This window comes from Vombatus ursinus, unplaced genomic scaffold (genome assembly GCF_900497805.2).
Source record: "Vombatus ursinus unplaced genomic scaffold, bare-nosed wombat genome assembly UNPS02014820.1, whole genome shotgun sequence".
Lineage (NCBI taxonomy): Eukaryota > Metazoa > Chordata > Mammalia > Diprotodontia > Vombatidae > Vombatus > Vombatus ursinus.
The window spans coordinates 18526084-18538904 of record NW_020954598.1 but is presented as its reverse complement, the minus strand read 5'-3'; the positions used below and the strand labels follow the sequence as shown (position 1 = coordinate 18538904).

The following is a 12821-nucleotide window of genomic DNA, read 5'->3' as shown; positions in this document are numbered from 1 at the left end:
TTTGGATGAAGATCCAGCAAAGAAGACAGAGAAGGAGTGATCAGATAGGTAGGAGGAGAACTAGGAGAGAATGTTGTTCCAGAAACCTAGAGAGAAGAGGAGTAGAGGGTAATCACCACTGTCAAAGGCTGCAGAGAGGTCAAGGAGAATGAGGATTGAGAAAAGGTCTTTGGTTTGGGCAATTAAGAAACCACTTGGTAACTTTGGAGAGAACAGTTCTGGTGGAATGATGAGGTCAGAAGCTGAAAATGTAAGGGCTTAAGAAAAGAGTTAGAGGAGAGAGTGTTGGCACCTATTATAGATGGCCTTTACAAGTTTAGCCATAAAGGGCAGAAGAGATATAGGATGACAGTTAGTGGGGTATGAATGATTAAGTAAAGTTTTTTTGAGAATGGGGGAGGAGACATGAGTATGTTTGAGGATAGTAAGGAATGAATCATTAGAAAGGAAGAGACTGAAAACAGTCAACAGAGAAGGGATAACAGAGGAGGTGACAACTTGTTAGAGGAACAGGATGGAATAGGATCACTTGAGCAGGTAGACCAGCTATTAACCTTAATAAGAAGGCTATTTCATCGTATGAGACAGAAGTGAAGGAAGAGATAGTGGCAGAAGGCATATGAGAGATATAAGAGAGGAGAAGAAGGAGTTGGCCTCAATTTCTTTTGTAAAAATTGAGGCAAGGTTCTCTGCTGAGAGGGTGAGGGGAGGGGGAGCCATAAGAAAATTAGAAGAGGGATAAAAAGGGTGGAATAGTGAGTTTATGATGGAGGTCTAGTAGGATTGCCTAGCTGCAGTGAGGGCTGTTGAGATTGTGTAAAATAAATTTGTAGTGGACCTAGTCAGAATGGTCATGTAATTTTCTTCACCTGCATTCAGCAGCATTTGTGTAGGAGGGAAGGAAGGGATGGTAAGTAATCCATGACTGAAGCTTAGCAGGATGCAATCAGTGAAATGATAAAGGGGTTAGGGATTCAACAGAAGGTGACAGTGTAGAGTTGAATTGGTTCACCAAGGGGTCAAGATGGGGTAAAGGAGAGATAGTAGCTGGTGCAGGGAAGATGGCTTGGGGGAGAATTGAGGAATCAAGGGACTGGCAGTCATAGTGTGGATAAAGAGTAGGGTCTGGCAAGGGAAGGCAGAGGGAGAGGTGGGAAGTCAATAGATTATGGTTGGATAAGAGGATCTCAGAATTCCTGAACACAGAAGTGGTGCATCTGTGGGTGATGGCAAGATCAAAGGTATGACACCATCTTTGTGTGTGGCTCAGATGGAATAGAGGAGTAGGTCATGGAAAGTGAGTAGGTTGAGGAACTGAGTGGTTAGGGTGTTTGAGAGTCAATATATATGGTGAAGTCCCCTAGTATGAGGGCAGGAGTTGGTCAGGAGAGAAAAAAATGTGAGCTCTGCATTGAACTTATTATATAGAGTTAAGAAGTGGAGTATTATATGTGATTTGGTGGTGATATTTATTGTTTTCAATACTTTAAAAATATAATTTTGCCATGAAAATGTGAAGACCATCAAAATAGCAATGTACAAAACAGCTTTTCAAATACTTACTGTAAACAAGGGATAAGATCTCATTTGCTTAGACATTTGAAATACAGTCTTATTATGATCTAAACAAAAAGAGATGAGCATGATAGTAACGAACAAGATTCAGTGCTGAATATGGTAATAGGATCGTAGTAGTTGCTCATGTTTGAAACTTAAGGTGCGGGGGGATATAATTTTAATTCAAAACAGCTAAGTACTCAGGTTCAAAATATAAATTAGACTTTTTAAAAATTTATTTTATTTTTAATTTAAGGAATAAAACAAGCATTTCCATAACATAGTATAATAAAAAAAGATGATTGCATGTGAAACTGCAAATCTACCATGCACAACTTGCTATTCCTTTTAAATATACAACAGTTATCATGCAAATCCTCCCCCCACCCATATTCTTAATTCAGTTGTTAAAGTGATTTTCTTTCTTTTTTCTTTTTTTTGGATGGATTTCTGTACCCCATTTCCTGTATTTCTTATTTCCCAGTTGCATGTGAAAACATTTTTTTTAAACATGTGTTTTTAAAACTTTGGGTTCCAAATTTTCTCCCTTCCTCCCTCCCCACCCACCCTCATTGATAAGGCAAGCAACTGAATATAGGTTATATATGTGCAGTTATGCAAAATACTTCCATAGTAGACATGCTGTGAAAAACTAACCCTATTTCCCTTAATCCTATCCCGCCCACCCATTTATTCTATTCTTTCTTTTGACCCTGTCCCTCCTCAGAAGGATTTGCTTCTGATTACTCCCTTTCCCAATCTGCCCTCCTCTCTATCATTCCCCTACTCTCTTGTCCCCTTCCCCCCCTATTTTCCTGTAGGGTAGGACAGATTTCCACACCCAATTGAGTGTGTATATTATTCCCTTAAATTAGACTTTTTTTAAACAGTTTACTACAATTCATTCTCAAGTCCATTCATTTCCTCTAGCAACCCAAAGATTAAGCACATGTTTTGTTCATCTTGAAAGTACCAGACTTTCTGCACCACTGACATCATAGAGCAGTTGCTTATAAGTGACCTCTGATGCTGGGCTCTAGCTTCCATCTCCCACAAGCCATCGCCATCTTCATCAGGAGTACAGTTGTCTGAGCAGTCTGTAAGTTCTGCTCATACTGTGTTTGCCAGTGTTGGGTCAATGACCATCTCTAGAGAGATGCAAGAGTAGATATGGTGGTAACAAGCTCCAAATTAGGGTTTCTAGTAAGTTTTCTAGTAAGCCAAAGGAAGGGCATCTCAGAGTTGCAGTTACTTTTGACTGAAATGTCATAGTACTAGGGTTTTTTTTTTTCCAATGGAAGACAATGTATTTCTCCTTGACTTTTCTGTTCTTAATATCTACTTTGTTGCCATTCAACACTTAGGTATAAATTGACATGCTCTCATACCTGATTTCTATGCTAGGTAGGTTCATTCTTGTAAGTAGCTCTCCACGTTACATCAAAAATTATAATGCTACACTGAGCTTGAATGTAATAACCATCTCACAGACTACCAAATTCCTCTCATGGCCAGATGTATAACATACATTGAATTTGATAGAACCTCTGTTAATAAGGAACACAAGGGGATGGACCTCAACACCCAAGATGGCCGCATACTTCTCACATTTATCAGTAAAGTGGTGTTTACCAATGTGATTTTTCTAGTACCACTATTTAATACAAGTTTGATCTAAACTCAGGGTTCTCCTTCGGTGGCCATATCATGCTGGTTCTTCCAGAAGTGTCTTCATCTCTGCCTGACTGAGCAATGGAAAGATGATAAAAGTACAATTCCCATCAATATTGATTTTAAAGTCACTAAGAAGGGAAGGGAGAAAGACTATCAAAATCATGGGGAAAAAAAGATGAGAAATGCTAAGGGTTTGGTTGATCAGGAGAGAGCGTGCAGTTGAATTATATTACTAAAAAGAGGAGAGATCATTAATGACATAGAATCACAAAGAGCACAGTCTATCCTTGGCTCCTTAGGGTTCTGTGAAATAAGAATGGGAGAACGTGTGACCAGTATCAGCTTGCAGGCTGCTAGGGAAGCAGCATCCCTGAGGTAAAGGAAAAGCCAAGTTTCAGGTAATGAAGGAGATGGAAGGAATTTTCAATTTTTCAATTGTGTAGCAGTTTTCTACATTTAGCAGGATTCTAACTCCTGTTGACAAAAACCTTGTGTTGCCTAGCAGTAAAAACAGGGAAGTATAAATTAAACATTTGTATTAGGACAAATTTGAAAAAGCACAAATTTCTCTATGCTATATTTAAAAGACCATAGAATGCAACAGTTGCAATATAATTGAAAATAGCTAGAATAGAAGATGGGGCAGCTAGGTGGCATAGTAGATAGAATGCCAGGCCTGAAGTCAGAAAGACTCATCGCCCTGAGTTCAAATCTGACCTGACAACTTCCTAGCTTTGGTGACCCCTGGACAAGTCATTTAACCCTGTTTGCCTCAGTTCCTCGTCTGTAAAATGAACAAGAGAAGGAAATGGCAAACCACTCTAGTAACTTTGCCAAAGAAATCATAAACGGGTTGTGAAGAGTTAGACATGACTAAACAATCACCGCATCAACAGAAGATGTATAGGATCGTGAAAGCAGGGTCTAGATCTTTTAGGGATCAGGAGGGAATGAGATTAAGAGATCTGGACTCTGTTCCCACACTCATCCTTCTGAATTAGCCCCTCTTCTGCATTTAAAGATGCATAGGTCTCCCCTACCTTTCAGCAATCACTTCTCAACTTGATTTTATTCAAAGTAGGGCCAAGGCTTCTTGTGGGTGAGTGGTAGGAGATGAAATTAAGGACGATGGGTTGGGCCCAAAGAGTGAAAGGCTTTGAAAGCCAGGTAAATGCAATTTGTGCTGTAGAAAACCCGTGCTTATCCTTATAAAGAACCAAGAGGCCAGCTCATAAGCCATGACATATGGCCACAGTGTGGTCCCTAAGACACATGGCACATGGCCATGACTCTAGAAGTGGGATTTACAAAGAGAATGATGAGTCTGAATAAAGCTGCTTTGGATTTAATCTCTTTTAATAAGTTTGCGGGGAGATGAAATTGGAGGACCCAGAGAACAGAAGTGGCTCCTACATAAGACTCTGGGCTGTCTCCAAGCTGGCTCACTTGGCCTTCACCGAGTAGATATGGGGAAGTCCAACATGGCTCTGGCTGCCACGGGCCTTGCTTATTGACTGCAGCAGCGCTGAGTGGATGATAGGCAAGACTCCGCCCTGTGAGATGGTGACATGGCCAAAGAGCTGGTTGAGCTCAGCATCATTGCGCACAGCCAACTGCACATGGCGGGGAGCGATTCGGCTCTTCTGGTTGTCACGGGCAGCATTGCCTGCCAGCTCCAGGATCTCAGCAGTCAGATACTCTAACACCGCAGCCAGGAAAACAGGGGCACCTGAGGCTAGTCTCTGGGCATAGTGGCCCTGGCGCAGAAAGCGCTCCACACGGCTCACAGGGAACTGCAGCTGGGCCCTTGAGGAGCGTGATTGGGTTCGACCACGAAGATTTGAGGGTCCTCGGGGATTCCGCTTCTCAGGCATGATGTTATCCTGAGATCTCCTGGCATCTCCAATTAGTCCAGGCATCTGTGTTTGGTCCCCTAACAGGGACCCTTTTATACATACAGACTCACTATTTCAATTGGTCAGTGGATAGCCAATGGGGAGCCAGGGACCCATTGTGAGATGAGATACTCATCCTGGCTGGTTGTGATGCCATTACCTTCCACTTTCCTGCCAATTCTTCCCACCTGGCCCTCTTTCCTTAACTTCTCATTTTCCCATGATGGGACCACAATTTCCTATGTGGAGGCAGAACAAATAAGTCCTCCATCCTTCACAGAAACTAGCCTTTTCAGAAATCTGGATGCAGCCCATCACCAGTTATTTAGAGACTATATTAAGTCTTATTGCTAGCCATCTCTTTCCCGAATATCACTTTCTAACCAAAATGCTATAGTCAATGGCCACAGAATACGTATTTTGTTGTATTTCCTCCCCTGGCATGTCCTCTTCCATTTTCTTCCAAATCATTGGTTGGTTGTTGTCCTTCATACCTACCCTTCAGTGCCCAGCTTAATTCTCATCTCATTGAAGCAAGCCTTCCTTTAGCAACATGGCCTATAGTGATGTCTCTCACCTCATTTATTATTGGTATCTGTCATTTACGCTTTATTCCTATACTCTTGGTTTGTTATATTGAACACTTTATCTCTTGTATTCGTATTTAACTTTACACATTATTGTCTTCTTTTCCCAAGGGCAGGGCAGGTCAGTAAGAAGCTAGACTCCAAAACCCTATGACTTTATCGTTATATGACTCTAGAAGCTGGACCAGGAAAGAAAAGAGAAAGGAGGCAGAGCAAAGAGGCATAATCCACCATTCAGAGTCAATGCTTTTATTAGTACCTGCAGGGGTTGGAGCCCCAAGAAAAAAAGATATCTGGACTTCCAGGAGCAGACCAATGGGCTGTCCATTGTCTTGGTTCAGTCCTTAGAGGGCTAATACGGTGCTTTCCTCTCGACGAAAGCTTCTGGTTACTGCTTCATGCTCCTCTGGAAAGAAAACAGGGGGACCACTCAGACCCCTGAAAGGGACTAGCCACAGATTTGGAGTCAGGGGAGCTGAATGGCAAGGGAGGAAGCTTGAGGTGGGATGAAGTTATGAAACCAACCAGGGAGACTCGAGCAAGAGGATCCCCTCTAGCTAGACAGATGGGGTCAGGATGGGAGGAGAGCTTTCAAGGCTAGGGGCTGAGCAGGTCCTAGAAAAAAGTGCCAAGGAGGGGCCAGGGGAGGTAAGAGGCAGATGATGGAGTAGAAAACACACTGGGTTGAAAGTCAGAGCATCCTAGCTCTGTTCCTTACTGCTACCATGTAGTGCATTGGGCAAGTCCCTTGACTTCTGTGGAGCTTGATAATTTCAGGTCTAACCCCTATGGTCCTATAACCTGGGTCTGTGGCCCCAGTCTGCCGATAACTTGTGTGGCCTTGAGCAAATTACCCAACGTAATTCTCCAGTTTTCTCACTTGAGAAATGGTCATAGTTGTGTTTTCTCTACCTACTTCCTAGTGATATGATAGGGATTAGGAGAAAGAATGAACATAAAGTAGTGTTATTGATGGTGATGATGAAAAGGAAAGGCAGTGTTACCATGACAATCAGCCCTGGCCAGGACTGGAAGACAGGAAAGGGAAGATGTTGTCTTTGATAGGTGCAGTCCAGGGAACATCACAGCCCAGAAGGCTAAAAGGGGTGTGTGTGTGTGTGTGTGTGTGTGTGTGTGTGTGTGTGTGTGTGTGTGTGAGTGTGAAATTGATTGATCGGGTATGTATTGGTGGTGGCTATGGATGTAACAGGGGAGAACTGATGACCCTTCTGCATTCTTATCTAATGTAGCCTTGAAACTTTCAAAGACCCCCAAGTCTCCCCAATGCCTCCATCTTCTGTCCCTGTCACTTTGTTTTCCTAATATATTTAGCCTTACGCACAGCATCTTTGAACCTAACGCTATACAGAGCAGATAGAGTTCTGGTCCCTATCCTTAGAGGGGCATGACAGAGAGAGAACGGTACTGGCGCAGAATCATGAGTTCAGGGTCTTAGTTTTGGGTCTGCCATCTAATTAAATACCTGTGTGACTGTAGGTCCCGCTAAGAAGCCTTTTCTGATCTTCCTTAATGATAGTGTCTTCCCTCTGCCGATTGTCCTCAATTTAACCTGTATGGAGCTTGTTTGTACACAATTGTTTGCATGCTGTCTCCCTCATTAGACTGTGAATTCCTTGAGAACTTCTTTTCTGTGAATCCCCCAATGCTTAGTACAGTGCCTGGCACAAAGCAGATGCTTAATAAAAGCTAATTGACTTACTGTCTGACATTGACATACACAGATTGAAATGTAGCAGACACAGAAAACAAAATTTTAAACAACACAGAAATGGATGAAAGAAAGCATATTTTCCCTTGCCTAATATGGTAGGCCCTTAATTAATTACTTGTTGGTAGACTGATTACTTCCCTCTCAGGCCTAACACATGGTAGATGCTTAATGACTTTTGGATTGGGGAGGATAAGGAGGAGAAGGGTCATTAGGTAATCATCATCATCATCATCATCATAATGATAGTAGCTTCTGTTCACATGGTGATTACAAAGATTTACAAAGCGCTTGCTCATAAGTCTGAGAAGGTGTAATACAATCTTACAACACAAATGCTGAGTGGCCTCCCATGTCCACTATGCTAGGTGCCCAGGGATACATACGAAGACAAAAAGGAAATGCTCTGGCCTTAGGAAGTTTACATTGCAAATACAATATTTCCCTCCTTTTGTAGGCTATAGAACTGAGACGTCATGTAGACCAAGGATGGGAAACCTATAGCCTCGAAGTTGGGATTCAGACACCTGAGGACCCAGAGGGCCACATATGGCCTCGAGACTGCAGGTTCCTCACCCCACATGTAGACGGGCCCCTTCATTTATCAGGTAGAGTCTCAGAGGCCCAGAGATGTTAAGGGTCTGTCTGTACAGGGTCGTAAATAGCAAACCAAAGATACAAGTCCTGAGGAAACTGGCCCAGAGACATCAGGGTCAGAGCCGGAATTTGAACCAGGCCTTCCGACCTCTAGGGCCAGTGCTCCTTCCATTCCATCATTCTATCCAGACCTTCATAATTGGATGAGGGACGAGGATGGGAGGATGGGAGAACAGTCTGATCCTATTCTGGAACAAATGAGCAGCAGCTAAAGTAGTGGTTGGAGAAGCTGACCTAAGCTTGAGGTCTCGGCCTTTCGAGGATGGGGAGGGGAAAGGAGAAAAATCTCACTATCCCTGGAAAAGACAGCATAGCTGAGTGGAAAGAACATAGGGCTTGCAGTCAGAGGAACAGGCTTCAAATCTCACCTCTGACACTTTGGGACCTTGGGGAAATTACTCACCTCTCTTTGCCTCAGTTTCCTCATCTGTTTTTTAAAAAGACAATCTCTAGGGAACTCCCTTCCAGGTCTAAATCTATAATCCTACAAAACTTTCCCATACCTCATGCTTGGGTTTCTGTACTAACCTCCCTGACTCTTTCCCTTCTAATCCATCAGATGAATCTAAAACATTGCTGTCTTCATGTATACTCCCCTGATCAAGAGCCTTCCACGTCTCCCGTTTGTCTACAGAACCCAAAAGTACATCTTCAGTCTGCCCCTGCCCCACCTGTCCATCCTCTACCCCATTACACCAGTCCGACTGTTTCCTCACTGTCCCCTGTACTCAGACCTGGAGCCAGCTCAGAGTTGGCAGAAATGCAGAGGATTGGCTGGTCCACTCCCACCTCGTTTTGCAGATAAGGAAAGTCAAACCTATACTGGGGGAAATGACTTGCCCAAGGCCACAGAGCTAGTAAATGACAGAGCCAAGATTAGAACTCAAGTCTCTATGTCAGTGCATACTTTTAATTTTTCTGGCCTTCATACCTTTTATCCTACTACTCCCACTGCACCTAAACTTCCTTCTGCCCATCCAGAAACTTTCTCATCTTTCAAAGCCCAGCTAACCTCCCATCTCTTCCCTTTCCTAATAACACAATAATGCCAGGCCCAGCTGATCTCTGAATTCTCCCAGTACTTATAATGAGTCACGAATACTAATAATCTGTCACACTTGTACAGTGCTTTCAGGTTTGCACACAGCCACCCTTTGAGTTAGGTACTATAGTATTATTACACCCATTTTATAGAGAGGGAAACTGGGATTCAGGAGAGGCAACGGGACTTGCCTGAGGCCACTCAGTAAATGGGTTAGGACTTAAACCAGCGTTCCCAGATTAGCGCTTTTCCCATTGTGCCGCCTTTAGACAATTCTAAAATGAGATTGTCTGGAATTAAGTATTCATTTTAACTTGATACAGATTCCACGTCCCGATTTTCCAGCTAGATGGTGGGTTCACCACCCAGGAAAGGACAATGATTCTTATGCTTCTTGGGGTCACCCGATGCAGAATCGAAAAGAGCTAACCCTAAGTGAGGAGAGGACTCACTCAGCTTTGCTGGCTGATTCTTACCTGGGAAAGGCTCCATACACCTCCGACCACAGCCAGAAGAACAGCACTTTCTGCCTCTGTTGCAATGATCATCTCTGCGACAGGTGTGGATCCGGGCCCTATCCTCGGGGCAGACCTCGGCCACAGCAGGACATCGACCGGGCTTGGCTGTGGGGGGATGGCATGGGGGGGTGGGGGAGGGGAGATGGGACAGTGTGAGTTAGAGGACACAGACAGTAGCCTTGTTGCCAGAATGGGGCAGAGAGGGCCTGCCAGAAGCAGCCCTGCAGGAGCAATCCCAATTTCTCTTGAGCGGGAGGATATTAGTTCTAATCTCAGCTCATCCACTTGACTCCCTGTGGTTTCCTCATCTGTAAAATGCGTGGGGTGGGGTTGGGTTTGATGTGCCCTCCCAACTCTGCTCTGGCATAGTGGTCTGGGTCCCTTCACTACGTCTGTGCTCAAGGGCGAGTCTCTGACTCTCTTGTCTCCACCGATAAAATAGAGGTAAATGCTACTTGCATTTCATATCTTCCAGGTTGTTGTAAGGATGTCTAACATTTATATAACACTTTCAGGTTTTCAAAGCAGTTTAAAAGTATTATTTGATCCTCACAACATACCTGTGAGGGAAGTGCTATGATTATCCCCCTTTTGCAGATGGGGAAACTGAGGCTGAGAAAGGTTCATTGACTTGCCCAAGGTCGCATAGCTAGTGAGTGTCTGAAGCAGGATTTGAACTCAGATCTTCCAAACTTCAGGCCCAATAGGTTCCATCCACTGTGCCACCTAGCAGGCACCTTAGAAACTGTAAACTTGTTTTAGAAACACATTATAGGGACCATTATTACCTTTGATAGGCCTGGAACAGGTTCGACCACAAGAGCTAGCACAGCATTTAGCTTCCCCATCACAGTCCAGGTCGGTCCTGCATGTCTCATTGCAAAGCCGATTGCGCCATTGCTCCTCAGAGGAGGAGGAGGAAGAAGGAGAGGTTGCCATGGGGCACATACCATCCTTCTCTGGAAGAGAGCAGAACCAGCAGTAGTGGAGGGTGGGGGGTGGGAGAGCTGGCTTCCTGCTTCTTCTGTGCTGCTCTATGTAACCTGGCTCTGTTCAGGGGTCTGTGGGGTAGGGTGGGGTTGTTATGTCTCTTCCAGGCAGTCCTCCCTGATGTGGAGGAGTTGGGATGAGCTGAAGAACATGGAGAACTACCTGCACTTCTGATTCCCCATCTACTGCTCATCCCCATAGCTATTTATCCAGGCACCCTGACTGGGGAATCCCAGAGTCTTAGCCTCCACGGTCCCAGAGACAAGGAGCGCTTCCCTACTGAACCGAATTCTCTTACCTTGGGTGGTGTTGATACATAGCCAGCTGCAGCCTCGTTGGCAGCATTTCAGGTTTCGGGGGCAGCTGGCATCATTGTGACACATCTGTTTACAGTCAGCTATGTCTGATGAGACCTGGCGGAAGTCTGGGCAGTACCCAGCCTTCTCTGCAATGAACAGGAGCCATGAGCACTCTGCCAGCTTCTCCACTCTGGAAGGTAAGTCCTGCTGCTTCTCTCCTGACACCTTAGCTCCCCAACCTTCGCCCTGTCCCCCTTTTCCATTTCTTCCTTCCACCCTACGTCCCTCTCTTCCTGCCTCCTTTCACAAAGGCAGATCCCTAAGGTCCTTCCAAGTCTAAACCCTTTCTTCTATGACAAGCTGTTCCTCACCTCTGCCTGTGGAATCATTCGCATCAGGTTCAGATGCCGCCTCCTCCTTGAAGATGTCCCCGACATATCCTCCTAGCTAAGTGGCCTCTTCCGTACCAGACTTTTCTGGACTACTCTGTCTCCTTGCCCTTGGCACACTTTAAAATCTATTTGTTTTCCCTATCCTCCCCCTTCCCCCACCTTAGACAGCCCTAACTCTTGTTCTTCGTCTTTGGAGTCCTGTGTCTGCCACACACAGCTATATTAAGCAGCTGCTTAATAGCAGTTTGTCGAATTGAGTCTCTCTTTCATCCCTTCTCTCTTTCTCCACTTCTCCCCCCACCGGCTCCTTTCTTTTCCTCCTCTTCTCTTCTTTCTCCAATTCTTTCCTGCTCCTGTCCAGAAGCTGCACATCCACCCCGGGGGCCACTTTGAACAAAGAAGAGGGATGAAAAGCAAAGCTTTCCTTAAGGGGCTGGCCAGGCCAGGGAGGTCCCACAACCGGTAGAAGTTAAAGGTATGGGGAATGGGGATTGGAAATAAATTGCGAGATGAGGAGAGAGGAGAAAGGGACAGGGAGATGGGCAGGTATTCTTAGTGGACAGCTGGAGGGAGCAGGAGAGGACCCCACTAGCAAAACTGGAGGTAGGAATTAGGACTGGAGAGAACCTACTTCTGGAAATCCAGCCTCCTCATCTCATACATGAAGAAAGTGAGATCCAGAGAGATGTGGGGACCTGCTCAAAGTCACCAAGCTAGGGGGTATTCTAAAGCCAGGATTGGAACCCTTGTTTCCTGACTGAAACCCTTTCCATGACACCCCATCATTTCTAGGGATCCTTGGGTCAAGAATGGTTGGTAACCAATGGGGTCATTATCTGCCTTGGCTAAACTTCAGTGCTCCCAATGCCCACTCCTCCCTCCCCAACCTTCTTACATTCTAGATGGGCAAACTGAGACTAGAGGGCTTAGGGGCTGGGGACCAGGGGAGGGCCCTGAGCACACGATGGAGGTGGGTCTAGGAAGAAGGAGGAAACAAGACAGGAGGGGGACATCTTCAGGAGCTGTGGGTCTCCTACCTATTGAATTCTGAGCAGCCCATGCTCTTAGGGCCAGAAGGGCCAAGGTCAAAATCTGTACCGACTGCATCATGAGGCGGTGGCTCCCTCCTGCGGGGCTGTGGCAGTGGTTGAATGGCCATCCTAGCTGCTCCAGCAGCATTTAAAGACAGTCAGATTGGGGGTGGGAGGGAGGGGCCAGGAAGGGTGGAGCAAAAAGTGGAGAAGGGGGAAGGGGAGAAGCAAGACAGCTGGTTCTCCTGGGAGTTCCTGGTTTAGACTATTACTCCTTCTTCCAGGGGGAGGGGAGGAGGGTAAGAACCCTAAACTGGGAGCCAGAAGACTCCCCCTCCCCCACCCCCCCAGTTTTTAAGTTAGTTAGTTGTATGACTATGGACATAGCACTTCATGGATCAGAGCCTCTGTTTCTTTGTCTGTAAAATGGGGATGATAATTCTTGCACCG

The 12821-nt window shown here is 45.3% G+C and overlaps 2 protein-coding genes and 1 pseudogene across 2 annotated transcripts; all 3 read right to left on the bottom strand.

The window, feature by feature from the left end:
- Nucleotides 1-2667: 2667 nt before the first annotated feature.
- On the bottom strand, nt 2668-3261 carry LOC114024274 (annotated as a pseudogene).
- Nucleotides 3262-4673: 1412 nt separating this feature from the next.
- Nucleotides 4674-5105, bottom strand: LOC114024138 (histone H2A-beta, sperm-like). The gene has a single exon (XM_027837053.1). The coding sequence runs from the start codon at nt 5103-5105 to the stop codon at nt 4674-4676; it is 432 nt and encodes a 143-aa protein (XP_027692854.1).
- An 890-nt stretch (nt 5106-5995) lies between these two features.
- LOC114024137 (whey acidic protein-like) lies at nt 5996-12466 on the bottom strand. The gene is made up of 5 exons (XM_027837052.1): nt 12378-12466; nt 10948-11094; nt 10448-10618; nt 9618-9764; nt 5996-6119 (listed from the first exon to the last, which is right to left on the bottom strand). Exons 1-5 carry the CDS (start codon nt 12448-12450, stop codon nt 6058-6060), a joined length of 600 nt encoding a protein of 199 aa, XP_027692853.1. The 5' UTR covers nt 12451-12466; the 3' UTR covers nt 5996-6057.
- Nucleotides 12467-12821: the final 355 nt, after the last annotated feature.